The sequence below is a fragment of the Eleginops maclovinus genome, chromosome 18 (genome assembly GCF_036324505.1).
Source record: "Eleginops maclovinus isolate JMC-PN-2008 ecotype Puerto Natales chromosome 18, JC_Emac_rtc_rv5, whole genome shotgun sequence".
Lineage (NCBI taxonomy): Eukaryota > Metazoa > Chordata > Actinopteri > Perciformes > Eleginopidae > Eleginops > Eleginops maclovinus.
The window spans coordinates 4142047-4169257 of NC_086366.1; the positions used below are offsets into that span (position 1 = coordinate 4142047).

The 27211-nt window shown below is 43.7% G+C and overlaps 1 protein-coding gene across 1 annotated transcript; it reads left to right on the plus strand.

Moving 5' to 3' along the window:
• Positions 1-484: 484 nt before the first annotated feature.
• Positions 485-26522, plus strand: trip12 (thyroid hormone receptor interactor 12). Its single transcript, XM_063907093.1, is given in 42 exon segments — positions 485-577; positions 4121-4267; positions 4970-5757; positions 8829-8934; positions 10223-10359; positions 10569-10652; positions 10839-10934; positions 11023-11174; positions 11860-11895; positions 11989-12033; positions 12035-12085; positions 12175-12267; positions 12348-12509; positions 13564-13632; positions 13720-13885; positions 14368-14485; positions 15097-15253; positions 15553-15706; positions 15988-16216; positions 16339-16457; positions 16778-16985; positions 17309-17409; positions 17945-18119; positions 18233-18374; positions 18804-18995; positions 19608-19759; positions 19878-20035; positions 20168-20241; positions 20369-20568; positions 20897-21024; positions 21118-21269; positions 21577-21719; positions 21809-21965; positions 22109-22207; positions 22583-22697; positions 22827-22981; positions 23169-23333; positions 23554-23718; positions 23807-23920; positions 24131-24225; positions 24372-24475; positions 25039-26522. Coding segments are annotated over 41 exon segments (6051 nt in total). The 5' UTR covers positions 485-577; positions 4121-4169; the 3' UTR covers positions 25236-26522.
• The last annotated feature ends 689 nt before the right edge of the window (positions 26523-27211 follow it).

Sequence of the window (27211 nt, forward strand, 5' to 3'; positions counted from 1 at the left end):
CAACTGCAAAGCAACTGAGCATATTAGAATTTCAACTCAATGGCAAGAACAGAACCGTTTGTTGGATGCTGTTGATGAGAGGTTACGTTGAACATCATCAGGTATTATTTTTGGATCATTGTTTTTTTTGTATTGCGGTAGAATACAATACAGGTAGCAAAACATAATTTTAATTTATATACATTACTGTTATGTTTGTGTAACTTAGGGGGGAGGGGGGGTCACGACCCAGCGGATTGATACTTCATATTTGTGACACGCTAATGTTACCAATGACTTTGTGTTGCAATCATTATCTTTACGTATTCGACAAATATAATTAACGTCTCTATATCGAAACATGTGTGCCATGTTTTTAAAGGGGGAACACCCAAAGTTCACGCAGCCACAGAAAAAACATAACAAGGAGATGCTGTTAGCTAAACCCAGAAGTAGCGTTAAGTAGTCCCTGGCGGATGAATCACGCGGATGTATATTGCAGTTGTAGGCCTCCTCAGCTGATGTGAAACTAGCAGTAGAGAGAAAAGAGGAGCTGCTGGTGCACTGTCTGTTACAACTACAACACTGGAACAAATAGGTAACAACATTATACAAAAAGGTGGACATTTTCAGTGACATCTCAGCCAACAGTTTCTTGGACCTTCGACATTATTCAATATCGAAGTACATCGGAGGAATTATGACTCAGTGTCGCGAAAATATCTCGAATCCCGTTCCTGCTTTCCTGTTTTTTTTGTGTCTAAAAGGTATCAGAGGCCATTTCTTTTTTTGCTAGCTAGCAGCTAACCTGCTAGCTGATAGCTCAGACAACTTGTGAATTTTTAATAGGAAAATTTGACCAGATGGTTCCCAAAAAGGCTATATATGTTAGTTGTAACGAAGCTGTTGTTCGTCCAAGAAATCCCATTAGCATCCTGTCGAGCTGGCAAGACGTTAGCCAGCGACAACAAGGCTAATATTAATTAGCTTTGCATGGTAAGGTTAGCTGGTGATAGCTTTAACGCTCTTGTTTGGTTTGACAACGCTTAACGTCATCTACGTGACTGCTGCCCCGCAGTAATTCTGTTTTGATAAGGTCAGTGTTTTGTTTTTTTGTCAACTGGACAGCTAACATTAGCCCAACTAATACCAATTATTAGCAATAGTGTGTCTAGCTAACAATCGAGTGTTTATTTTGTCAGTTTACTGTTTGCGAGTCATTGACGAGACTATCTTTTTTTGGCTAGCAGTTAGCATCGCTACTTGTTATTCTCGTCAAGATACTTGGCTAAGATAGCATTAGCTTGCTAACAGTTAGCATCGGTTCTTGTTATTTTTGCAAAGGTACTTGGCTAAATGTGATGACGGTTTTTATCCCTTATACCCAAATAAGAAACTGTACTTTGTTGTCACGTTGCTAGTTGGTGTGTTATAGAACTTGTTTTTGTCTGGCTAAAAAATAGCTAACACGCTAGCATGCGCTGTAGTGAATCAGAATCCCTTTATTAGATTGAAAGGCTTTATTGTCATATGCACAGTAGCTACAGTGTAGTTATGGCAATGTAATCTTAATCCATAGGCTATTCCAACAATGCTACATGAATGTTTATGTGAAATAAAACAAATAAATAAATAAAAAATGGTGCCAGAAGAAACGGAGTATAAATAAAATAGTGCAAGACAAATGTTAGTGGACATTTTCAGAGGGGAAATGTAAATCTTTACACCAGAGACAAAATAAAAATAAAAACTGTATTTAGTAAAGTGTCATGCACACATATTAAACATTTTAAATCAAATATCAATTCCAAGTATAAAAAGGTAAATAGCAGCATTGTAAAACACTTGTATTACTAGTGTATATGTATATGATGCAGTGTTACATTACAGGGTACTTCACAACAAACAAGCAGCCAGTGCTATCATTTCACTCGTATATATATTGCCCAACAGATGTTTTATGTCTATGTTGTTGATTGCCATTTGCCTTAGGTCAGTTTAGAGAAAACATTATAGATTTTGATCTACATCTGTACTCAATATATGCATTGACAGTTGCTAAGAAAGCCTTTTTTAAATTTTCCTGGTTACCTTTCGACTTGACAGTTGTGTGTTTTTGACTTGACCACCCCCATCATACCGCACAGGAGGTGAGCTAACTTGCGTGCGAGAAATGTATGGTTTTTTTCTCCATTTAACTTGATCCTCAGCCAAACACAGATCAGTGTGTGTCATGGCAGTCTGAATACCAAGTTAGCTTAGGCTGGTTTACTCTTTAGCCTGCTGCTAGCTGAATTACATTGGGAAAGACGGTCTAGCCGATGCTGCCATTTTCGAAATAGAGCTAATCCTAGGTGAGTGTGATCGTTATTTGCCACTTTAAGGGATTTGACCGTCGCCATTTCATACAACAACAAGGTGCCGACAGGGTAGCTGTTGGGAGTTTAGCAGTGCGTTTACTGAAGGGGCTAAAGAGGTTGACACACCGGTACGCCAACTACGCATTTCCATGTAACCACTGCTACATTAGCTAGCGTAACTTTTACTAACCAGTCTCTGGCACGCGCGCTCTACCCTTTCGGCTTTCTTTTTCGTGATATTCATTATTTCGCGACTGAGATGGTTTTTTTAAAATATATAGATGTGACTAAGCTACTGTCAAAACGTATAGGACTTGCTAGGATATGAGGGGCTAAACATGCTAGTTGCTGCTCCTGGTGGTAGAGAACTACGTCAGAAATAAAGGCCTCTGTAAATCATGGGTATAAAAAATGGACACGGTCGTGCTTGTTTAGTGATGTATTGCAAGAAACTTTGTACTGGCGAGTGTTTCAAGCTGCCGATCATCTGATGTGCTTAACTAATCACATTATACGCGAGTGTGGTGCACCAGTTGTCAGAATAAACAAAGACTAGGATGCACTGTCAGAGCAGGCCTAAAATGGCCCTGTGAGCTTGCCAAGTGTGGCGTATTTTATTATCAATGATTTCATGATTTAAACCTGAAATCAATTGTAATCCTTGTTTCCTGGATGGAAAAAAGTATTATAGGTTGTGATTAAGAAGCCTCTGTGTATCAATTGATAACATCACCCTACTGTGTGTGTGTCCCAAACATCAATCCTGTGACTAGTACCCTCTTGTCATTTACTTAGGTTAATTAGTTATATAATACTTAATATGTTAATTACATATTGCTTCACACCCTGACTACAATGGTACCATACCCCAACAACAAGCTCATTTAGTCAGGCCTATGTAATATAATGGCCATTTTATTCCCTTTGTGTGTGTTCTGTTTGACCTGCTGTTTGCATAGTGGTAGGTTTATTTGATTTGCTTCGTTATTTCTCTACTACATCTTGAGTTGTATTAATAATTTAAAGTGATATTCTGATGATGATTATTGGGTGAATTTATTCATGTTTTTCCTCCTGTCAACAGTCTTAACATACAAATCTAAAATAAAGAAGTTGAGTGGGTTAGTAGGACACTCAGTGATAGCCTTGTAGAACAGACTCAACTATTAACACCATGATGCAAACTGCTAAACCTTTGGATCAACTGCTGTTTTCTAGAGCCATAATTACAATGTGATACAGACAGTAAGGGTTGATATTTAAAGGTCACTTTTTTTTTGCAGACATGAGGAATATAAGCCTTCTGTGAACATGAAGTGAACTGAGTGGATATTACTTTCATGTTTGGTTTTATCAAGAAAGCTTATTAGTAATTCAACATTTTATTTTGGATTTAATTCTACTTTACCGTTTTAGATTATTTGCAGTCTGAACTGTCTTTCACATTTTTTGGTACCAACTGTCTGGTTCCTTGCTCATGAACTCTTTGGCATTCGTCTTTGCCCCTAGCTGATAGGTAATGTCTCTAATAGGATTTGCAGTGGTTGCTGGGGAGTTTCCTTTTGAACTACAATCCTATGAAAACTGATGAGACAGTTGTTCCCCTAATCACCTCAAACGGACTAGAGAGGTGAGCTTGATGGTTCAAACCCCCCATCAGCTGTCACCTACAGCACAGCAACCCATTTTAAACCACGGGGATCCCTGTGGTTGTTGGGAAGTAGAGATATAAGACATTCTGTTTTGTTTTCTTATGTGGTTTATTGTTCCTTTTGTTGCAGTGAATGGTAGTGTCTAGAAAGGGTATGTCCCTTCAGGAGAGAGGTGCCAATGTCCAACCGGCCTAATTCCAATCCAGGGGGGTCACTGCGCCGTTCACAGAGGAACACTGCTGCGGCCCAGCCACAAGACCACACAGTCGCAGGAAGGTGAGTCGACCTGCACACCTACTGTCCATTTTTAAATTAGACCTGAATCCCAATTAAGAGACAGTTATCATGTTTTATTGGGGGAGGGAGCAAGGGAGCAACAACTCAGTTTTAAGTAAAGGGATAATTTTACTTAAATCATGAGGTGTTTTTTGTCTGAAGTTGATTAGAATTTAGCTTTAATGCTTAATACTTGCATTGGTCTTTTCTTTTGATTAAAGGGGAAGATTATACTGTTTCTTTTATTATAGTCAAATGCTGATTAACTCATTTGAGATCCTGTTTTTGCTACTCCAGAGGTGTTAATGATCAGAGGGTATGCAGACAGACTATATGATTCCCGATTGATCAAGTCTCTTTTCTTTATATGGCTTGATTACGGAAACCCACACTATCCTTTGCTCTTTAATGTCCAACCTCACAGGTTGCAGTCAGAGCAAGTTAAACATAAAGCAAATTCCCCACCTGAAAGTAGAAGACCTAATTCTAAGGCTTCCAAAGCCACAGCCAGCTCAGCCACTGGCCAGTCCAGAGGGCACAGCTCAAGAAGGTACCCTCTCCTCTACTTGGTGCTTATTGTGTGTGCATGTGTGTACACCATCGTTACACATTTCAATGTCTACAATCAATGTGTTACGGTGATTATCCCTTTTCGCAGTTTGGGTAGTTCCATAAGATGTTTTTTGTTTTCCCTCTTGGCAGAAGTGGTCTTTCTCTGTCCGTGGCTTCATTTGTGTTGCAAGACGAGCCGGAGGCACCAGGGACTTCTGAACAAGAGCGACCAGGCCAACAGTCAAAGAGTGAAGGCACCCGAGGGCTGAAGCGAAGCGAGGCTCCTGACCAAATTAGTACGTTCGGACCTACCCCTGCCAAGAAGCCCAAAGCTCTCCCAGCACCCAGAGACAATACCTCAGAGACCAAGAAAGGGCCGGCGAAGTCCAAGAAGCGATCACTTGCTTCAGAACCACCTGCATCGTCAGGTCGAGGCCAGAGCAAGAAGAGCGGGGCCGCCGGGGCCTCACCAATCCAGAAACGGAAGAAAGCGGACTCCCTCCCCGGTCTAAGTAGCACCGCTGGGCCCCTCCCCAATCGTACCGAGGGCAGAACTGCAAAACCCACCAAGCTGGCGTCAAAATCGGCCGCCTCAGCCAAAGCTGGGTGTAGCAACGTGACAGACTCCTCCTCTTCTGCATCCACTTCTTCCTCTTCCTCCACCGCAGGCACCAACAGCGCCACCACGCAGGGCGCCAGAGTCAAACAGGGAAAAGATCAGACCAAGGCACGGCGCTCTCGCTCGGCCTCCAGCCCCTCCCCACGCCGCAGTACCCGTGACAAGGAGCAGGCCAAAGCCGCCAGCTCTTCAAAGTTCGAGTGGGCAGCTCGCTTCAACCCCAAAGTCAACCTGCCAAAACCCAAACTGTCCTTGCCGGGATCCTCCAAAACTGAGACCTCCAAACCTGGGCCATCAGGATTACAAGCTAAACTAGCAAGTGAGTTACCACTGTTTGGATCCCCTCTGTGAATAATAGAATCCAGCGTGTGATCTCTCCTTTACACCGGGGATTGAGAGGAGCATCTGCAAGGGTTTGTCTGAGGGGTTTGGAATTATATCAAAATATTTGAGGGTTATAATCGGCAGAAGGGTCGACACATTAATCTAGTGAGCTTCGATAGAGGTTCCGCCTCAGGGAATAGATGTCGCAGTGTGCCTGTGATCCAAGCAGCGTCACAGCATCAGTTACAACTCTAACTCTCTCTGCTTTATTTGGTTAAACTGCTTCCCAGTTGAGACGCACTGCAACACATCTTGCACAGGTACATCTTCAATTTTGGCATAGCCTTCATTTTAGGATCCATAGACTTGAGAAGCATTGCGTTCTGCGACCCTACATCTGGACAATACTTTATTCACTCCTTTAGGATTATCGTAAGGCAGTATATAGTAAATACATTTCCACACTCAGTATTCGGACACTAAGAATAAAATAGCGGATGGTAAACATACTTTGTTGTATAGAAAAAACAAGGAATGATTTAGCACACAGCTGACATGTGTGTAACTCACATGTTGTACATGCATCATGTATAAATACAGTTGGTGACACGCTGCATGCGGTATAGCGTGTGTTGTGTAGCATTATCTACTTCACATGTGGTGAGCCTGGCCTGCACTGAGCTGGCTCAGATTTCAGTGTCCTGAAACTGGAGAATAACTAAATACTGCTGGCTGCTCAATGGTCAGTGGGGGGGGGGGGGGGGGGGGGCGCATGTAGGATCTCACAGGTATGGGACAGATTCCAATTCAGAATGTTTTTGATAAGTAATCAATATGGTTTTATTGATAGTGTTGCACATTTTTGAGCCATGGTAACAACTTTTGAAATAGACAAAATAGGTCACTAGAGATAAAGTAAAGTACCACCTGCAAACTGTATGTCAGAATAAATAAATAAGTCAAACCTGTAGAATAATCTATTTCCATTCAGGATTGCGCTCACCACCTTCAGTTCAGCGTAGTTAATTTGAATAATCGCAGGCAGCAACGGATTAAAACCAGTGCTTATGTCATTTTTGAATTTTAAGGCAATATATATACCTAAAAAATACTGATTTATTAGAGGTTTATATACTTATCCCCCAAAGGTTTTTGTACAGACATACTTGGCTCATTAAAACCATTTTCTGTGTTATAAATATTATTGGACAAATTAAGACAATAAATATTAAATGCATAATTGTTCAACTTAAAAAAAAAACCCGCCATGATGTACTGTTGACAAGCGGCTCAACACTGACTTAAATAAAGCAGGATCTGACTAGAGGAGATGTCTGGTACCTGACATTAGGAATGTGCAGTACTGGGAAGCGCTGTGGTTGGTTTACCGACCCTGATGGAGAATATGGAACCGTTGCATGTCAGTAGGTCAGATCCACAGAAATATGGCAGTATATTTTTGGGTTGCAGGAAGTGAGCGGCTCAGGTCAGTGGGGGGTCGGGCTGTTCTAGCTAGGTGAACTGAGGTGGGCACTGTGCCTCAGGCCCAAATGGAGAGACCCCTCCTAAGTTGGCAGTTGGCTGAGTGTGTTAGCCCACCAGCTGGTGGGGGGTTTGTGTGAGGGCAGGGAATGACTCGTACTGCTTTTGACCAGAGGAAAGAACTTCATCTCCCTCTTTATATCTCCAAATGTAAGCCTCTTATTTCTTCCACACACATTAGATTGAGCTATTTTAAGATTTAATGGAAAGGAAGCGTATATACTTTGCATATGCTGGAGTTTAAGTGATTTTGTACGGCTTTAGGTTGCATAATGTCGTTTTGATTACCTTCATTTAGTTATGCAACCGGCACCCAATCAAAGGGAAAATGTGTTTGATTGGTTCAAGTGGTTTTTGACAGGATTAGCTTTATTGGGAATCTGGATGTGTGTGAGGATCAATGTTTGACATGTTGTAATGCAAAGATAAAGGCAAATTAAATAAATCATTAAGTTATATCCCCTTATATCTTTAATTCATTCGGTCTTAACTTTCTCAATGTTTATTTTGGTACTTCTGAATTATGAGTCACAGCCCCAGCGTGAAGGTTGTCCTGTCATAGGGCCATGGCTTGGGTTACTATTAATACCCATCTAGACAGCGGAGCAGGGCTCTACCCAGGCTGCACTCCAGCCTTCAGTATACACAATATCAGCCTCACTCCTTTCTCAGACCTGTGGGCAATAAGCATGATACACTGGGGACTTTCTGTTGGTTTTAAATCAAATTGATGTTGTGTTGGTATGCTATGAAAGTCTTAAGTCAAGTACAGCCTTTGTATTTAATATATAGATTTAATTTATCCTCTGAAACATGTTGTGATTAACTTGTGGGTGTGTGTGACGGGTGTTATTATGACAGATGTTTCCTATCCTTCAGAACATCACACAGGTCCTGATCATTGTTCAAGGCCTGGGCAATAGTGCTGAAAAGTGTATTGTGTGAGGAGGAAATGGTTTAATTCAGTCATTATTGATCATTTTACATAATAACCAGGAATAAAAGGATGAACTTAATATCTTCCTCATGCCCACAGGTACTATTGTTAACGGAGGGCTCACTGCCTTTGGGTGGTTTCATAAAATATTAACAGGGTCTGTTTATTATGGGAAATAAGTGAGACTTATTCAAGTTTTTAGTCCTGACGCCTGTTGTATCAGTCAGGCGCAAAACAAAACTGCCTTACCCATGGCTGAACATTTTCCTCATCAGCGCCTGCACTTCTCTGTCCACACCGGTTGTGTCTCACATGTCGGTGTTGCAACCCAACACTACACCTGTTATAGGACTAGCTGTTAGCATGTCACTGGTTCATGCTACTCTTTCATGGAATTTGATGTTCATGGAACTAAACGTTACGTGCTCTCCAGGTTTTTATTTAAAGCATCTAAGTGAAACTAACTCACAATTTCAATGCACTGGTCTACATTCTTCTGAGAATTTATCCCAAGCTAACGAATTTGATACCAGTGTTGGTACCTAGTCCACATGTGGCTGACATATCACCTTTTTTCTTCACCATAGGTTTGAGGAAATCCACTAAGAAGCGCAGCGAGTCTCCTCCAGCAGAGCTCCCCAGCTTTCGGCGGAGCACACGCCAGAAGACCACGGGCTCCTGTGCCAGCACCAGGTACAGATCCCAGGGAAAACCTAAACGATTGTTGATGCTTAAAAACTGTGACTTTCTGAGTCTTCATGAATATTGAAAACTTCAGATTAGACATTAGAAAAAGTCCTTTTTGTGTAGGTCGGTTTTCAGCCGCTCCACAAACTAGAGCCTTCAAAATGAGCACAATATTACGTAAACGAAAACTGGACTTTAGTACCTTCGTGAAGACTTGGATTTTTGACCGACTGTTATATTAGACTATTTGTTTTTAGTTAATGTCAAATTAGTATTAGCTTGGATGTTTTCAAGAGCAAAAACACCAGAAATATCCGTCTAATGTCACATCTGATGTTTTATATTTGAAGTCTAGGTATTTTATTCTCAAGTCTCCAATACCTCTAACAAAGCCTTTTACTTTAAAATCCTGAAGAAATGATGACAATCCTAACGCAAGTAAACATGATGAGAAAATGGGGACCAATTCCTTGCTTCTCTCCATAGCGCTACTGTAAATCAACCACGCCTCAACCCTTTATACCTTGTTTTGCTCAGTAACAGCAGCCTTTGGTTATGGTTGAGACGCAGTGAAAATAAGGGTTTGACGGTTTAAACCTCACGAGCACTTTCTTCACAAACCTCAAATCTTTCTAAGCAAAAAGGCCAAACAGAATAATGAAATCAGCCTAATGGACGTTACAATTAAAGAGCACTGTCTAAGTTCATGAGACCATTACTCTTGTTGACTTCACCCATTATCCTCCTGGGTAGCAGTGGGTTGATCCAGGTGTCAGGATCATTGTCCGTCTGGCTCCTAATCCATCATTTCAGTGGACCTGGAGCTACAGTTCACCTTTCTCTTCTGTACAGTATCAATCAGAACGGGTTAGAGCCCGGCAGTTTAAGCTAACAGGAAACTCACTCAGCAGCCAGGTCCCACAGGAGTGTTTAAAAATGTGTCCTGGGCGGAGAAGAGGACAGCAGTAATTACAAGAGTAAACAACCACCAAGACGCTTTGTGTTGCAATCGCTCAAATCACTCTGCAGTGTGCTCTGTGACCCGTATGAACACCAATGATCCTCTCTCAAATGGTGTCAAACCACGTCAGAACATTTTGAAAAGCTGTTAAAGATATATTATGAGTCTGTCAAACCTGCCAAGGAACAGACCCGGTCTTTGCCATACTTTAATCATTTCATATCCAGCATGGACAAGAGATCATGGGAGCCTCTGCCCTGTGTGTCTTTGGTTTGCACTATGATTTTTCAGTCTGGTTATTCTGCCGTCGCTCACACTGTTTCCTCTCTGCAGTCGGCGGGGCTCAGGCCTGGGCAAGCGCGGGGCAGCCGACGCTCGCCGACAGGAGAAAATGGCCGACTCTGACAACAACCAGGACGGGGCCAACTCGTCAGCTGCTCGCACTGATGAGGCATCACAGGGGGCTTCAGGTACCCATCAGGACACTGCTTTCATTCCTGTTCGACAGGAGAACATTCTTCTATTGGCCTTTAAATCTATAGATGATCCAACGTATGAAACCTCTTGAAGCGCACAGGCTTTTAGCTTAACGTATGGCTTAGGCCATTAACTGGATTTTTCCTTCAGCTGTGTTCACCTTTTGTTGTTCATTTTAATGAATTATTGTTTCTGTGTCCAGCTTCAAGCTCAGTTGCTGGAGCAGTGGGCATGACCACCTCTGGAGAGAGTGAGTCTGATGACTCTGAAATGGGAAGACTTCAAGGTACATTAACCCCCCACCCCTCTCCCCCCTCTGATTCTCCAATAATTCCCTGCTTAGATTCTGCTTTTGCTGATGTCACTATATTTTGAAGGATTACTAAACGTAAACATGTCTCTGAGCGATCTCTCTTTTGAACCGTCTGTACAGTTTGCTCTCTAAACCTCGCTGCTGTTGTTGTCCCTTTAGCCCTACTGGAGGCCAGGGGTCTCCCCCCACATCTCTTCGGGCCCCTGGGACCCCGCATGTCGCAGCTGTTTCACAGGACCATTGGCAGTGGAGCGAGTAAGTAAAACCTTCTTGCACTGACCTTAGTTTTCTTTACGTTCGTTAAGCTCTAAATAACCCTGCCCCTCCCCTCCCCTGTTTCAAGGCTCCAAGGCTCAGCAGCTCCTGCAGGGTCTGCAGGCCACAGGCGACGAGTCCCAGCAGCTCCAGGCTGCCATCGAGATGTGCCAGCTGCTTGTGATGGGCAACGAGGAAACACTCGGTGGATTCCCCGTCAAGAGCGTGGTGCCCGCTCTGGTCAGTCTCATGTCTGCATCTCACTCCACTGGCCTGTTTGTGCCCCGCTAACACAATCATTTACACACACTGGTCATTTTATATTACCTCACCAAGACCTCCCCGTTCATGTCATGGATTTTCTCATAACGTTAGTGTGAAATTCCCAAAGACCTTTAGCTCTTCTCCAAATACTTTTTTAGTTGTGACATTTTAATGTTTGTGTTCTAAAGCTCACCTGATAAGAAGCAACCGGTTCATTCCATGAGTTTTGTTGCTGAATGTTTAACACTAACTAAATTATTTAAAAATACACTTGTTAGATTTCACTTCCTTGCAACCAAATCTTTATTCTGTAGAGAACTCGTATCGTTTTAGACGACAAAGTTATTTTGTGTTGCATGAAAAGTGGGATGTCACAGATCTGGCTGCATACAAAATAACATTTACAGATATTTTGACTTTAGATTCTCCCAAGAAGAAGCCTTTTTTACTTTGCATTGCAGATGTATTTACATTTGAAGATGTTTTATTCCTGCTTGATGTTTAGTAATATTTTGAAAAAGCTAATGTTTCTTCTCTCCTCTGGCTGTGATTGGTCATTGAGTGGTTGTAATGATGGGTAATATTTGTGGAAATATACCTTTTTTTAAATGTTGGTGTGATGTTTGACTTTCACTAACTGATTCTGTTTTATTTTCCACAGATTACACTGTTACAAATGGAGCATAACTTTGATATTGTGAGTATAATATGAACTTTAATTGTTTTATTGTTTGTGTCTTTTATTCTTTGTAATGCCCCGTTTATTCATGCATTTGATCCGTGCCTGCAGATGAATCACGCCTCCCGGGCACTCACATATATGATGGAGGCGCTTCCCCCGCTCCTCTGCTGTGGTGGTCGATGCAATTCCTGTCTTCCTGGAGAAGGTAAGACACTGCTCTCTGTCCCGGTTGCTTGTTAATTTGCAGTGGTGGCTTTTTGATATGCTAATGCCTTGTTCCACCTTGGTGTGCAGCTGCAGGTTATCCAGTTCATTGACGTAGCCGAGCAGGCCCTGACCGCCCTGGAGATGTTGTCAAGGCGACACAGCAAAGCCATTTTGCAGGCGGTAAGTGTCTTTTCCTGTCATCCACTTAAATTGTCCCGTCTGTCAGCTTCAGCAACACCGTTATCATGTCCCGCTCACAGGGTGGGCTCGCCGACTGCCTGCTGTACCTGGAGTTTTTCAGCATCAACGCTCAGAGGAACGCCCTGGCCATCGCAGCCAACTGCTGCCAGAGTATCACTCCGGACGAGTTCCACTTTGTTGCTGACTCTCTGCCGCTGCTGACGCAGAGACTCACACACCAGGTGCGTTCATTCCCCCGTGTCACACAACAATGACGTATAAAACACAACAGCTTCACAGCAGGGGTTTGAGGCCCAACTTAGACCTTATTGGGTTTGCATTTTTTTTTCACATCAATGATGAAAAAGACCTGCCTGGACTTGAGAAGAATGAGGGCCATTCTTATTAGCATTGTTTAAGTATAGGAACAATTAAAGTAAGTGTGAATGTGTCACTTGACCATACAAACAGCATCTTAATCGCATTTTGGAATCAGGAGATGCAACAAAGCTTGGTATGGGTGTCTTGTATGACTTGTTTTTGGAGGACAGCGTTGTCAATTTAGATGGAGATCATATACATACAGAGAGAATAGATGCTGACCCTCCATACTTGGTGTTTCTTTGCAACAGACATACAAAAATATACAAATATGACAAAATATCCTTGTTTTACTGAAACTAAAGGATCAAAACTGATCCTTTATCACTCCAGCAGGTTTAGAACGGTGTAGAGGAGCTGTTTGACTTTTATAGTGTGTTGGCCGTTCGTTAGAAAGGGAGTCATGTTTTGATTACACACAGCTCCGTTTGCCAGGAACAACATCAACACTTGTTGCCCGTAGATGTTGGGATGTTTCCCCATCACAAAGACCTGCATTCATGTGCTCTGGCTCAGTTTGTGGAAGATGTATGAGGAGTAAATAAGGCCCGGGCTGCGTCACAGAAACAGATTGTAAGTCTCACAGCTGGGCTTCTGAAGGCATACACATGTCCTTTGTGTTTTATCATAACACAGAAACAATTGTGCTTTTAATAGTATTGTGGTTAGAGGCCAGGCCAACGCTTGAAGCCACTGAAGTGCCGCTTTGACGACATAATTGAGACACACTTGAGCTCGTCTGAAGAATAAATGACCGAGCCGAAATGTTCCAGTCCAACACTCGGCCCATTTATTTTCCAATTACTGTTGTCCTCTAAACTGGAATCGGCTTTCATTTGAGATTTTCATTGAAATAATGCCTTTCAGAATAACCTCTTGGAGAGATTCACTAATGGCTACAAACCTTTCTTTCAGGATAAGAAATCGGTCGAAAGCACTTGCCTCTGTTTCGCCAGACTGGTGGACAACTTTCAGCACGAAGAGGTTTGTAAGACTCACCACCATTGTTGCTGTTTTTGTGTTGCTATCGAACTCCAGACTCACTCATGATTATTGTGTATAACCGAGCAGAACCTGCTGCAGGAGGTGGCGTCCCGCGATCTGCTGACCAACATCCAGCAGCTGCTGGTGGTGACGCCTCCTGTGCTCAGCTCAGGGATGTTCATCATGGTGGTGCGCATGTTCTCCCTGATGTGCTCCAACTGCCCCTGCCTGGCAGTCCAGCTTATGAAGCAGAGTGAGTAACACACACGAGAATATAGCATACAATCGTACTGTATGTTCTCACTACACAGGACACTAGAGATTGCAGGTGGAAATTAATCATCAAGTTCAGCTAATGTGAGCAAATGTATTCCATGTCTCAAATCTGAAATGAAATGTAACAAAGCTGTTGTTTCAGTCAAGAGTTACATGGTAATAAACGTCTTGCCATCACTGAGTGGCTAGTATTGTCAAAGCAATACCTGCCATGATTATATTCATTTTAAGACCAGTTTCTTATGTTTGTTGGTGCACATGCTTGATTTAGACATCCCATACTGCACCATAAAGCATTTTCTACTTATGTTAAGTCGTTTTAACCTTCTCCACTGAGTGCATGTCTGTCCACATTGACTCCTATCTCATCGACTGCCTCTAAATCCTGCATTCAGTTCGAATAGACTCTTTAAAAGCTGCAACAGGATGGATAATATGTGTTTCACCTTGCTCTCACAGACATCGCAGAAACTCTGCGTTTCCTTTTGTGCGGCGCGTCAAACGGCAGCTGCCAGGAGCAGATTGAACTGGTCCCCCGCAGCCCCCAGGAGCTCTACGAACTGACCTCCCTCATATGGTAACATCTATTTACCTTCTTTTTCAGTATCATATGGGTAATGATCAACCAGATCTTAATCAAAAACTGTACGCTTTCTGAGGATTAGAGTGGTGACGGCAAGAAGAACTGGTTACTGATTCATGAACGAGATCAGGAAGCCTGTTTAATTTAAAGAAGCTTTATCAAATCCTTTGACGTGCTGATTTTGTTATGCGGCGGATGTGGCTCATGGGGAAAATGGTCAGAGGGTTAGTGGTTTGATTCCAGGCCCTGCAGTCAACATAATAAAGTGTCGTTGGGCAATATGCCGAGCTCCCGTAGGTATGGCCACCGGTGTCAGCTAAATGTGTGCCACAAATGTTACTTCTCCCAGTCCTATAAATGCAGATCCAGCTGTTTAGCCACAGTACTCGATTGACAAAGATAATGATTTGAGTAAAAAAGCTGAAAGAAAAATCATTAGACAACATTTAGATTAGATAGAAGGTTATTCATCCCAAAGGAAATACTTTTTGTCACGTTGCTCCAAAATTACAAAACAGAGAATACATGCAATATACAGTAAGTCAAATATACAAAGTGTTATATACAGTATGTATATCCTCTCTAACCCCCTCCTCTCCCCGCAGTGAGCTAATGCCCTGCCTGCCCAGAGAGGGCATCTTCGCGGTGGATGTGATGCTGAAGAAGGGCAGCGCTCAGACCACAGAGGGCGCCATCTGGCAGTGGAGGGACGACCGCGGACTGTGGCACCCCTACAACCGCATCGACAGCCGAATTATTGAGGTATATATCCATCGCTGTGTGTCGTTTGAACCTTGAATTGTTTGATGACATCACTGCTGTAGATAACATCATGTTGACATATTAAAATTAACCATGGTCAGACATTCTGCACCTCTTACACACAACAATATAACCATTTCAAATTACGATAATCTATTCAAATGCATTACTTGACATTAAGTCTAGTTGCTGTGTATGAGCATCTCTCAATACATCTACACACACACACACACAAATGTGGGGCTTATCGGCCTGGGATACTGATGCTGGGTGTATCTGGTGATTATCTTGCCCTGCAGACAGCACACCAGAACGGGGAGGATGAGATCAGCTTGTCAACCCTGGGCCGTGTGTACACAATTGACTTTAACTCTATGCAGCAGATCAATGAAGACACAGGAACAGCACGTGGTATCCAGAGGAAACCCAATCCTCTTGCCAACCCCAACACAGGTAATGCACATCTTTTCAGATCCCGGACGTGTGTGTGAAATGAGTGTGGTATTTAATCAACAAAAAATGACAGTATTATAATTGTGCAAGTGCAAGTCGGTGCACTTTCCTCCCATTTTGTTTCTGTGTTAAAGGACAGATCACAGCTGGTTTAAGAGACGGAGCTGCAAGTGTTTTCCCCAATTGTGTGCATGTGTTTACTTCATGTGTACATCAATCTTCTCCATCCAGATCTAGTGGATTTAGAGAATAATACTGACCCGTTTCCTGTCCGTCCGCAGGGGGTCACCAAGAGGTGCGTCGAGAGGATGCACGAGCCCAGTTGATGAAGGAGGACCCCGAGCTGGCTAAGTGCTTTATCAAAACTCTGTTCGGGGTTCTGTACGAGGTGTACAGCTCGTCAGCCGGCCCTGCTGTCAGACACAAGTGCCTTAGAGCCATCCTCAGGATCATCTTCTTTGCCGATGCAGAGCTGCTGAAGGATGTACTGAGGAACCATTCTGTGTCCAGGTAACAGCGCCGCAGGACCTGACACTTTCTTAAAGGACGTCCATTCCTTTTGAACAGATAAAGACTAAGGAATAACCAGAAGGGTCTTTAAATTGACTTGTTGTTTCTGTGTTTCTCTCCAGTCACATTGCCTCCATGCTGTCCAGCCAGGACCTGAAGATTGTAGTGGGGTCTCTCCAGATGGCTGAGATCCTCATGCAGAAGCTGCCTGATGTCTTCAGTGTTTATTTCAGAAGAGAAGGTAGTGTTTAACCCCATGGAAAAAACTCATGTGCCAGCTTGTCTGAAGGCTGACAGAAATCTCATTGTTGAAAGCAGCTTTTTTCCACCTGCTGTTTAAATTTGAGTGTTTTTGGATTAGAGTGTTGTTTTTCTGTTCATCTAGAGATCCCACAAAAATGTCGCTTCTATCTAAAGCTTACAAGGTGTAAGGAACTAACTGCTGTTAGTTAAATGTGTATTGAGGGAGTAAACTGGTTTTCCTGTCCGGTGTATTATTTTGTGCCTGCTCTAAGTTGCTGTCAAAATGTCTTACATTTACCTCTCTGCTTCCACCCCCAGGTGTGATGCACCAGGTGAAGAACCTGTCCGAGTCTGAGAGCTTTCTAGTCACTAGTCCCCCAAAGGCTTGCCCCAGCAGTACGGCCAGTTTGTGCACGACCACCATCAGCACGGCGTCCACCACGTCTGCTAACAATGCAGCTCCTGACCTGGGCTCGCCCAGCTTCCAGCACAGCATGGACGACTCCCTGGACCTCAGCCCACAGGGGTCAGTGTGTGGCCCTCTGTCTCTTTGCTTTCCCTGTGTACAGACAAAACAAGACACAGATCCAGTGTTAATCTCACAGTGGAAACTGGCCCAATATAGACAAATTACATCCTCTGTTAGAGTTTAAACTAATTGTGACGCCAATAACTAGCTCTGTTATTATCTTGGAAGCAGAGTAGAGACCTCATTACAATATATCAGAGTTTAAACGCATAAGACTGTGATTTTCAATTGTTGTTTTACTGTAACGGCAAAGAAGTTCCTTGTTTTCCTTCTGTCTGTCCCCCCAAGCCTTACAGTAATTATTTTCTTCCTCTTTAAAGGCGGTTAAGTGACGTCCTGAAAAGGAAACGGCTACCCAAAAGAGGACCTAGAAGACCTAAATACTCTCCCCCAAGAGATGATGATAAAGTAGACAATCAGGGTGAGTTGACGTGCGGCTGTCCCTGTTTGAGTGTCTGATGTTTAATAGATGACTTTAAAATTCACTGTTTAATAATGTTATCTTAGGGACCTGTTGTGTAGATTTAAGTTGTCTGATGTTGTGTTGACAGCACATTAAATTGCTGTGAGTAATTTAGTTTCTTGTATAGGGATGGGTATTAACATTTTCACGGTTCTACTTCTCTTGACCGATACTGCTCATCAATCCGGTTCTTTAATGGTTTTCTTAACGGTTCTTTTTGCAATTGTTTTAAGGCATTCTTGCAACGGTGTGCTAAAATGTGCAAGAAAGCGTCTTTTTGGCATAATAAACCTGGAATCTATTTTAATATCTGTTTTTATTCTCCAGTACCGATATCTAAACCGATATGGTCTGAGCTTATGAATACCACAGTCTTTAAAACTCTAGACCAGGGTCTGTTAAATACTGGGTTTCAGTACCCATCACTAGTGGTCATGAATTGAAATGATATTTTGCCGTCTTCCTAATCCTCTCTGATATTCCTTCTTTACAGCCAAGAGCCCCACCAGTACTCAGTCCCCCAAATCATCCTTCTTGGCCAGTCTTAACCCCAAGACCTGGGGCAAGCTGGGAGCGCAGACCAACAACGCCAACTCAGAGCCGTCTCGCACAGCGGGGGTCAGCGGCCTGGCCAGGGCCCCGCCCAAGGACTCTATTTCAAATAACAGGTACGATGACGAGATGATGATGAAGGTTTCCCCTCCTGTTTTATCCAAACTGTGCTCTCTTTGTTGCATTCGATCACTGTAAGTAATCAGGAGAATGTCCTTTTTGTTTGCAGAGACAAAATTAAAGCCTGGATCAAAGAACAGGCCAGTAAGTTTGTGGAGCGCTATTTCAACTCTGAAAATGTGGACGGCAGCAACCCTGCACTGAATGTACTCCAGAGACTTTGCACAGCCACGGAGCAGCTCAACCTGCAGGTAGTCTTCCACTAACACACGATTAAACTGAGAGCATTCATCAACTCTAGACTCATGGATTAGATGTTGTCCTCATGTCTTTGTGGAAATTGCTAAGAGCACACTGTAAAGGATTTTCCACTGAAGGAAAACAATGTAAATAATCTCTCGTCTCACTTAGGACTCACTACAAATGTGTGGTTCTGTCTGTGTCTGCATAGCCCTCTGTCTGTATTTCCTCTCGTCTTCTCATTATGCTCCTCGTGACGCTTCTGTGGCTAAACCTCTATAAAAACGTAGCAACCAGATCGTAAGCACGCAAGAGGAAGCTACGACGCAGAGCTGAAAAAACGCAAATATATCAGCGCTTGTGATGAAAAGAGAAATGTAGATAGCTAAATTAGACGTCAGCGCTAAGACATTGTTCTGACCGTGTGTTTTCTGTACCAGGTGGACGGTGGGATGGAGTGCCTGGTGGAGATCTCCAGTATTGTATCAGAATCAGACGTGTCGTCCTTTGAGATCCAGCACAGTGGGCTGGTGAAGCAGCTGCTCATCTACCTGACCTCCAGCAGCGACCGGGAGCTGCTCAGCCGCGACGTCCGGCTCAAGAGGTTCCTCCACGTGTTCGCCGGCTGTCCGGTGAGAGACCACAACAAGCTCTATAGAGTGCTGCAGAGGGGACAGGGTTTCGTAGGGCGACCTGGAAGCTGGCATCTTGAGGGCTCCCTCGACTAAAAAGCAATGGGATGTCTCCAAAATATTTCAGACAATAAGCTGTCGAAGCGTATATGCAATCGCCAGAAGTAAAATTCTAACGTTAAGCTATAAAGGAATGACGTCAATGTCAAATGACTTCACGTCAGCACCGCTAAGCTAAAGGCGGCTAATGTTCTGTGTGATGACGTTTAGTCGGCTCATTTAGTCACAACCGTGTTTAAGACGCACAGCAGCTCAGACCTTCACGGGTCAGTATTTACTGATGGGTCTTATGTTGTCGAACACAACCTAAACATCTCCTAAGCTTGTGTTAACCACAGTCCTTATTAAAGATATATATAACCAAAACATGTTTAAAACGGTTGACTTGAAGATGAGGCAGCCGGAAGTGTTGAAATGCTAACCCATTAGCAGGTTTTGAACTCATTCCTGAACCACTCTATCACCGTCTGTTATCGAAGGATTGTATGTATTTGGCAGTCTCAATATTCAGGATTTGTAATTTGATATTTTCCCTTCTCGTTGGATTTGTAGGTTCCAGGCATGGAGCCCGCAGGTCGTCTGGACCCGACAGTGAACGGTCCTTACCTCGCACTGGTGCACAAAATGAACAGCTGCCTGAGCCAAATGGAGCAGTTTCCTGTCAAAGTGCATGATTTCCCCAGTGGCAACGGCAATGGCAGCAGGTGTGCAGATTTCTTACCTACGTCATTACCTATTAAGACTTATGTTCAGTTAGCAAACAGTACATTTGGATTATACGTGTTTGTAAAATGTGTTTTTTTTTGTTATGCGTCTCTCCAGGGGCTCTCAGGCACTGAAGTTCTTCAACACACATCAGCTCAAGTGCCAGCTGCAGAGACACCCAGACTGCACTAATGTGAAGCAGTGGAAAGGCGGCCCCGTGAAGATAGACCCCCTGGCCCTGGTGCAGGCCATCGAGAGATATCTGGTTGTCAGAGGTGAGGGAATCTGTGTGCCTCCTTTAGTACACCTGGAGCCATCAGCCTTAGGGAAATCTCCACTGCCACTTGTCCTCCTAACACAACTTTCATCGGCTTGTTCTGCATTTCTTAACTCCAAATGTTCTACAGGGTACGGGCGAATCAGAGAAGAGGATGAAGACAGCGATGACGACGGTTCAGACGATGAAATCGATGAGTCACTGGTATGTAATACCTTTGGTCCTAAATAAGGATGTTTTTCTCATCAATAGATTCTCAATCCTGTTTTAGTGTGTACTGAAAGCTGTGCTGTCACTCATTAAAGCCATGTGTCATGTATCGTTCCCACAGGCGGCGCAGTTCCTGAACTCGGGCAGTGTGCGTCACAGACTACAGTTCTACATCGGAGACCACCTGCTGCCGTACAACATGACGGTGTACCAGGCGGTGAGGCAGTACAGTCTGCAGGCGGAGGAGGAGAGAGAGTCGACGGACGACGAGGCGAACCCACTCGGGCGAGCTGGCATTTGGACCAAAACGCACACAATATGGTAAAGAGACTTTTAGTTTGACTTGTTTTCTGACTGAAGAGTTCCTGTTAGCAACTTATTTAACCTTCACGTTCACCGATGAGCAGAACCTTTTGGGGGATTTGGTGTTTGAATCTATTTCGGCAGTCCTTTGAAAAGTTAGACAAATGAAAAATAGATCTAAAACTGTACGTCAGAAGTGTGTAGTCTTGCAATTATATTTACCACGTCGGTGAGTGTACTCTAGCACGTTATTCCCAGAGACCCAGAGTCTGCTCACCAAAGAGCTGCGTGTTCCTGGTGTAAAATGCTCATTGACGACACACCGTCCTGCCTTGTCTGCTCCCAGGTATAAGCCTGTGAGAGAGGACGAGGACGGCAGCAAAGACGCTGTGGGTGGAAAGCGGGGCCGAGCCCAGACTGCTCCCACCAAGACCTCCCCTCGCAACGCTAAGAAGCAGGACGAGCTGTGGCATGGTGAGCATCTGTAGGCTGTCTCAAACTGTTGCTCTAAAGTTCTGAATGTGTGCCGTCTACTTCACAACTGCTGTTGACTCCCGCCCCTTGCAGACGGCGTGTGTCCCAGTGTCGTCAACCCCTTAGAGACATACCTCACTTCGGAGCCTCCAGAGAACATTACCTTCGATGACCCCTCTTTAGAGGTCAACCTGCTGCTGAGGGTCCTGCACTCTATCAGTAGATACTGGTTCTACTTGTATGAAGTAAGTCTCCTTCCCGAAAGAGTTACAAGAAGACTGTACGTCATTGTTTCTCGCTTTAACAGTTTCTCATGGAGGTTCTGTGTAAACATTGCACCGGATTAAGGTGATTCAACACTTAAAGGACAGCTCACCCCAGTTCAGATGTGTTTTCCTCTCACCTGCAGTGCTATATTTTAACTTTGAAAACTTAAGTTTGAGTTTGAATATGTGTGTGGATTTTCAGGTGAAATGTCCCTTTTTTAAGCTAGCTGTGCTAAGTCATCTTGAGTCATAAAATACAGAAGTAACATGAATGTTTTTGTCGCAGAATGCTGTGTGTAAGGAAATCATCCCGACCAGTGAGTTCATCAATAGTAAGCTGACAGCCAAAGCTAACCGTCAGCTGCAGGACCCGCTGGTCATCATGACGGGGAACATCCCCACCTGGCTCATCGAGCTGGGAAAGACCTGGTAAATGTTTCATACTTCAATCCGAAACAGGAAGTAGGTGCTGATGTTGTACATGCTCCTAACGTACACTTTGCTCTTTGTCTCTACAGTCCTTTCTTCTTCCCCTTCGACACCCGGCAGATGCTCTTCTACGTCACTGCCTTTGATCGGGACAGAGCCATGCAGCGTCTCCTGGACACCAACCCTGAGATCAACCAATCAGACTCTCAGGACAGCAGGGTGGCCCCACGTCTCGACAGGAAGAAGGTGCAGTGTGCTGCCTTATTGAACTGCTGTATTGAATCCACCGGTTGTACACTGTGTCCCTCATCCCCTCGGCCATTTCAATGAGTTTTTGTAACCTCTTGGTGTTTATTCTTGTCCAACCCTTCATTGCGTTGTGTCTTCAGAGGACGATAAACCGCGACGAGCTGCTAAAACAGGCCGAGTCTGTGATGCAGGACCTGGGCAGCTCCAGGGCCATGCTGGAGATCCAGTATGAGAACGAGGTACAGATGTTCCCAGTTACTTTCAAACACTGGTTCCATTTCTTTGTTTACTTTGAGATATGTATTTGATCAAATGAGGCACTTCTACTCATCAATTTTCTAATCTCAAATTGGCTCCAGGTTGACAAACTGCAACATTAAAATGCTGTTTGATTTCTTTTCTAGTGGTGAAATAAATCATGAGAATAATTTAGAATAATATGTTTATACTTTGACTTGACTTAAATGAATTTTAAACTACTTTTATCTAAGTTAAATATCGGAGTACTTTGTCCACTCAGGACTGAAACTGAATCAGGACTCTTTTACTTTCTCACAGTAAATTACTTCAGTTCAAGTTTGTAGAGCTGATTCTAATGTTTCCTCTTCTTCCAGGTCGGCACAGGTCTCGGCCCGACTCTGGAGTTCTACGCTCTGGTGTCTCAGGAGCTGCAGCGCGCCGACCTCGGCCTGTGGAGGGGGGAGGAGGTCACCCTGGCCAATCCTAAAGGTAAAAGCCGCCAGACACAGGAGGAGGTTAAATGCATGTTTGTTGTCCTAGGATTAGACCGTCTTCACGGGTAGCTGTGGTCATTTTATCTGACTGTCTCTGACCATATCTGTGTCTCTGCCCCAACAGGAAGCCAGGAGGGAACCAAGTACATGTTCAGCTCCAGAGGACTGTTTGCTGTCCCCTTCGGCAGGACAACCAAACCAGCACACATAGCCAAAATCAAAATGAAGTTCCGATTCTTAGGAAAGCTGATGGCCAAAGCCATTATGGACTTCAGATTGGTAATGACCTCTGTTTTTGGTTTCTATCTGTTAAAACACCCAGATTCATAACTGAGCTGTACACATTTGTCTACGTGTGTCCTTGATCGTCCTTGATATGGCATTTTGCGGCATGTTCACCTTTCTATTCACCTTCTGTCGCCAAATGTGAGTTTTTATTTTAACTGATCTTGTGAACCCCTCTCAGCTGGACCTGCCTCTGGGGCTGCCCTTCTATAAGTGGATGCTGCGGCACGAGATGTCCATCAGCTCCCACGACCTGGTGAACATCGACCCCGGGGTGGCCAAGTCCATCCAGCACCTGGAGGACATCATCCGCCAGAAGAAGAGGCTGGAGCAGGACCGCTCACAGGTGAAGCACGGCACCAACAAACAACATATCCTAAAAACCAATCACAGAGGACTGAGGATTTAATGCCACTTCCATTCTTACCGTTCACAACAAAAGCCCTACACACATAATATCATTCTGTAATTTATTAGACCATCAATGTATTAAAGCTTTATGAGGTACAAAGTATTTCTGGCTCTGTCTTTATGTTGACTTGTGTTTGTTTGTTTGTGTGCTTCAGACGAGGGAGACCCTGCAGCAGGGTCTGGAGAGCCTGAACATGAACGGCTGCTCGGTGGAGGACCTCGGGCTGGACTTCACCCTCCCAGGGTTCCCCAACATTGAGCTGAAAAAGGGCGGCAAAGACTTCCCGGTTACAATCTACAACCTGGAGGAGTACCTCAGGGTGTGTGGAAGAGCCTTTTTCTTGCATACTCTCAATGTTTCTGTCTAGATATCGTATTGATCGTCTTTTGGCCTCTCTCCCTCTCCAGTTGGTGGTGTACTGGACTCTAAATGAAGGAGTGTCCAGACAGTTTGAGTCCTTTAGGGAAGGGTTTGAGTCAGTCTTCCCCCTGCATCACCTGCAGTATTTCTATCCAGAGGAGGTGAGCGCATCTTCTCTTTTAACAATCGTTTTATTCTTAATAGAATATCGTTTATCTGCAAGTCAATAGTATTTAACCATATTTCTTTGCCTAGCAATACAGAAAAAAATGTTCCCATGGTATTTAAACTTTGGCCCCAGGATAGGTGGATTTTTATCGGCCCTGATTTCTCTTCTCTAATTGATGATTGTCCCTCCTCTCTTGCCGTAGCTGGATCAGTTGCTGTGTGGCAGCAAATCTGAGACGTGGGACGTCAAGACGCTGATGGAGTGCTGTCGACCGGACCACGGCTACACACATGACAGGTGAGAGCAAACTCCAGTGTACTGATCAGAGAGGGCCTTTTAATTTGAATGAGTCCAGGCTCATGTTTCAGACTCCCTACATAACAAACTCCGTATAATGAAACTTGGTCTGAAGTTAGATGTGTATTTCATCCATGCTTTTGCAGCCGTGCCGTACGGTTCCTATTCGAGGTGTTGAGCAGCTTCGACGCCGAGCAGCAAAGACTCTTCCTGCAGTTTGTCACAGGAAGTCCCAGACTGCCCGTCGGTGGTGAGTCAACTCAAACACTACAGGTCATCAGTAGTGGGATTAGGATTACTCACACATTTTAGGAACTAATAATATCACATTTGGAAAATAGCTCTCTTTCACTTCCTCTTGTGCTACACTTGTGCTTATGTCCAAATCTCTGCTTCAAAATGAGAATACACCTCATCACTGTGCTTCTCCTGGAAGCCAAGTTAAATGAGATTGCACCAAAAGTAATCTAAAAGCCTCCCCTTTAATGGTGTGCTACATCAGAGCCTTCTGTTCTCCTTAGCAGCGCTGTTAGCAAAAAAATACCTCCTGGATGTCCACATTGACCAATCAGGATCCAGTATTTAACTCAGCCGTGTTACTGATGTTTAATATCTGCTTTGATCATGGGCATTTCATTGTGGGGAGCCAAAAGTGCAACGTATTATCCAATCCTGTCACGCACACAAGCAAAAGTGCTTCATAGCAACACACATGTTTTATAATCTCAAACATTAAAATAGATATTATCTGAGCTTATAGGAATGTTTTTGACATGAACCCTGACACCCGCTGCTGTGTCCCCTCTGCCTCAGGTTTCCGGAGCCTGAACCCCCCTCTGACGATCGTGAGGAAGACGTTCGAGTCGACGGAGAACCCGGACGACTTCCTCCCGTCGGTCATGACGTGTGTCAACTACCTGAAGCTGCCTGACTACTCCAGCATTGATATAATGCGAGAGAAACTGTTGATCGCGGCTCGTGAGGGCCAGCAGTCCTTCCACCTCTCCTGATCTCACCCGGTCTCGTTCAAATGCCTTCTTCAGCGACTGATGAAATCATGACTTCCTTCTTAGTTTTTTTGTAACCACATACATCAAGGCTACATGTACAGCCTTCTTGTTATAGAAAGCAGCTTGCAGAAAAATTAAGACTTTAAAATATATATTTGCTGCCCCGGTCTCTCCAAAAAGAACAAAAAAAAACCAACGGCTCCACAGAACTTAAAATATACAAAAAGAGAGAGAGAGTAAAACTTATATCAGTAGTCGAGTAATGTTAAAAAAAAGACGAAAACATCTGGGTGACATTTTAAATTGCATTGCTATGTGATATTTAAAAAAAAAAAAGGGATGTCTCTCCTCTCCTGAGGTGTCGGGGGAGGAAAAGGAGGGCGGGGTGGGGGGGGGGGGTCCATTGAGCAAGCTAGGTTTACTTTAGCTCCAAAGATCATTTGTACAGACAAATTTGCAGACTTTGCTCATTCTACACATTTGATAGAATAGCTCTTTGTTCTCATGTCCCCCCACGTTCGTCTGTCTCGCATTTCGTTCTGTATTATATCGCCCCCCCCCCGCACCCCTCAGTTTGTGTGTTGCATTTTGATTTGACCCCCCCCCCCCCCCGTGTGTGTGTCTTTTGCTTAAAGTTGTGGAGAGTTGCAGTTGGTTGAATGCGGGTAGTGATGAGCGCATATTATCTTTTTCTCCCACCCCCCCATGTTGAGATGGTTTTCTGGCCTCCTTTATTCTAGAGAGCTTCAGCTCCCATGAAGAGTTGTAACCAATGTGTTGATCAGGTAAATTTAGTTTTGCTCTTATTTTGATAGAGTCAGCGTCCGTCTGGTGAGCCCCCCCCTCCCCCGGGGGTCTTCACCCAGCGGGCCGAGCTCTGAGCGACCCCTCAACACATAATGTAGCTGGGCACAAAATTTGGCTGGTCTCATTTTATCGTTCATGGCCAGATAGCATTTCAAGTTCATTTATGGAATAAAGTTTATATGCAGTTTCGCACCCTGTTGGAGGTGGGAATGTCTGCTTGACCTTTTTATTTTATTTTTTATTTTCTATATTGTCTTTATTTCTTGCTGTAGTTGATTATTATTATTATTTTTTTTTTTTCTTTGCACTGCTGGCTTGGAACAAACCGTGGTGTGCACCTGCAGTCTGCGGCCAGGGGAGGGCGCCACTGTATGTTCTCCTGGCCCCATCGTTCATGTGCTGGTTTCTAAGATCTGCAATAATTTACTGCATCAGGTTCATGTTTTTACCTGAACATAAATAAAGTAACTGTTTGACTCATTCCTGGTCCTTTATTTACCCACCACCTCACCACTGACACATGTAGCTCTCATCAGGCCTCGGGTCCTTCCTAAGACATGCTTTAAAGGAGTTTCCATGGAGGTGCCGCCTAAGGTGATTTATTCGACTGTGCTCTTCAGGTCTCAGCTGGAGCGTTACTCACCCCTGTGTTTACAAGTGCTTATAAAAAAAGAGAAAATGAAGCCTTTGATTTGAGAAATTACATAAGGTGTTGGTGTGGAAATAACAAACTACAAACCGGAGCTGCAGCGCTCAGTCTAATGGAGGCAAGATAATTGAATGTTGACAAAGAAATGGCAAAAAAGCTTTTTTCAGTATCTCATATATATATATATCTATCTCTCTATCTCTATCTCTCTATCTCTATCTCTATAGAGATATATATACATGACTATTTCCATTCAATACCTACATTTCAGAGGGAAATGTGGTTCTTAAGTGTATTTGTAACACTTACAGTTACTCTGTACAACACATGACATGATTGTATGGTATAATGCAGTTCTGTATTATGTACATTTACATTGACACATTTAAATACTATGCTAATACATGTATAGAAACAGAATAATCAAGTACTTTTTACTGACATTAAGCTGATAACACTTCTGAACTCGTATTATATTGAAATATTCCATGATGCAGAATGAGTACTTTTTGTACTTTAG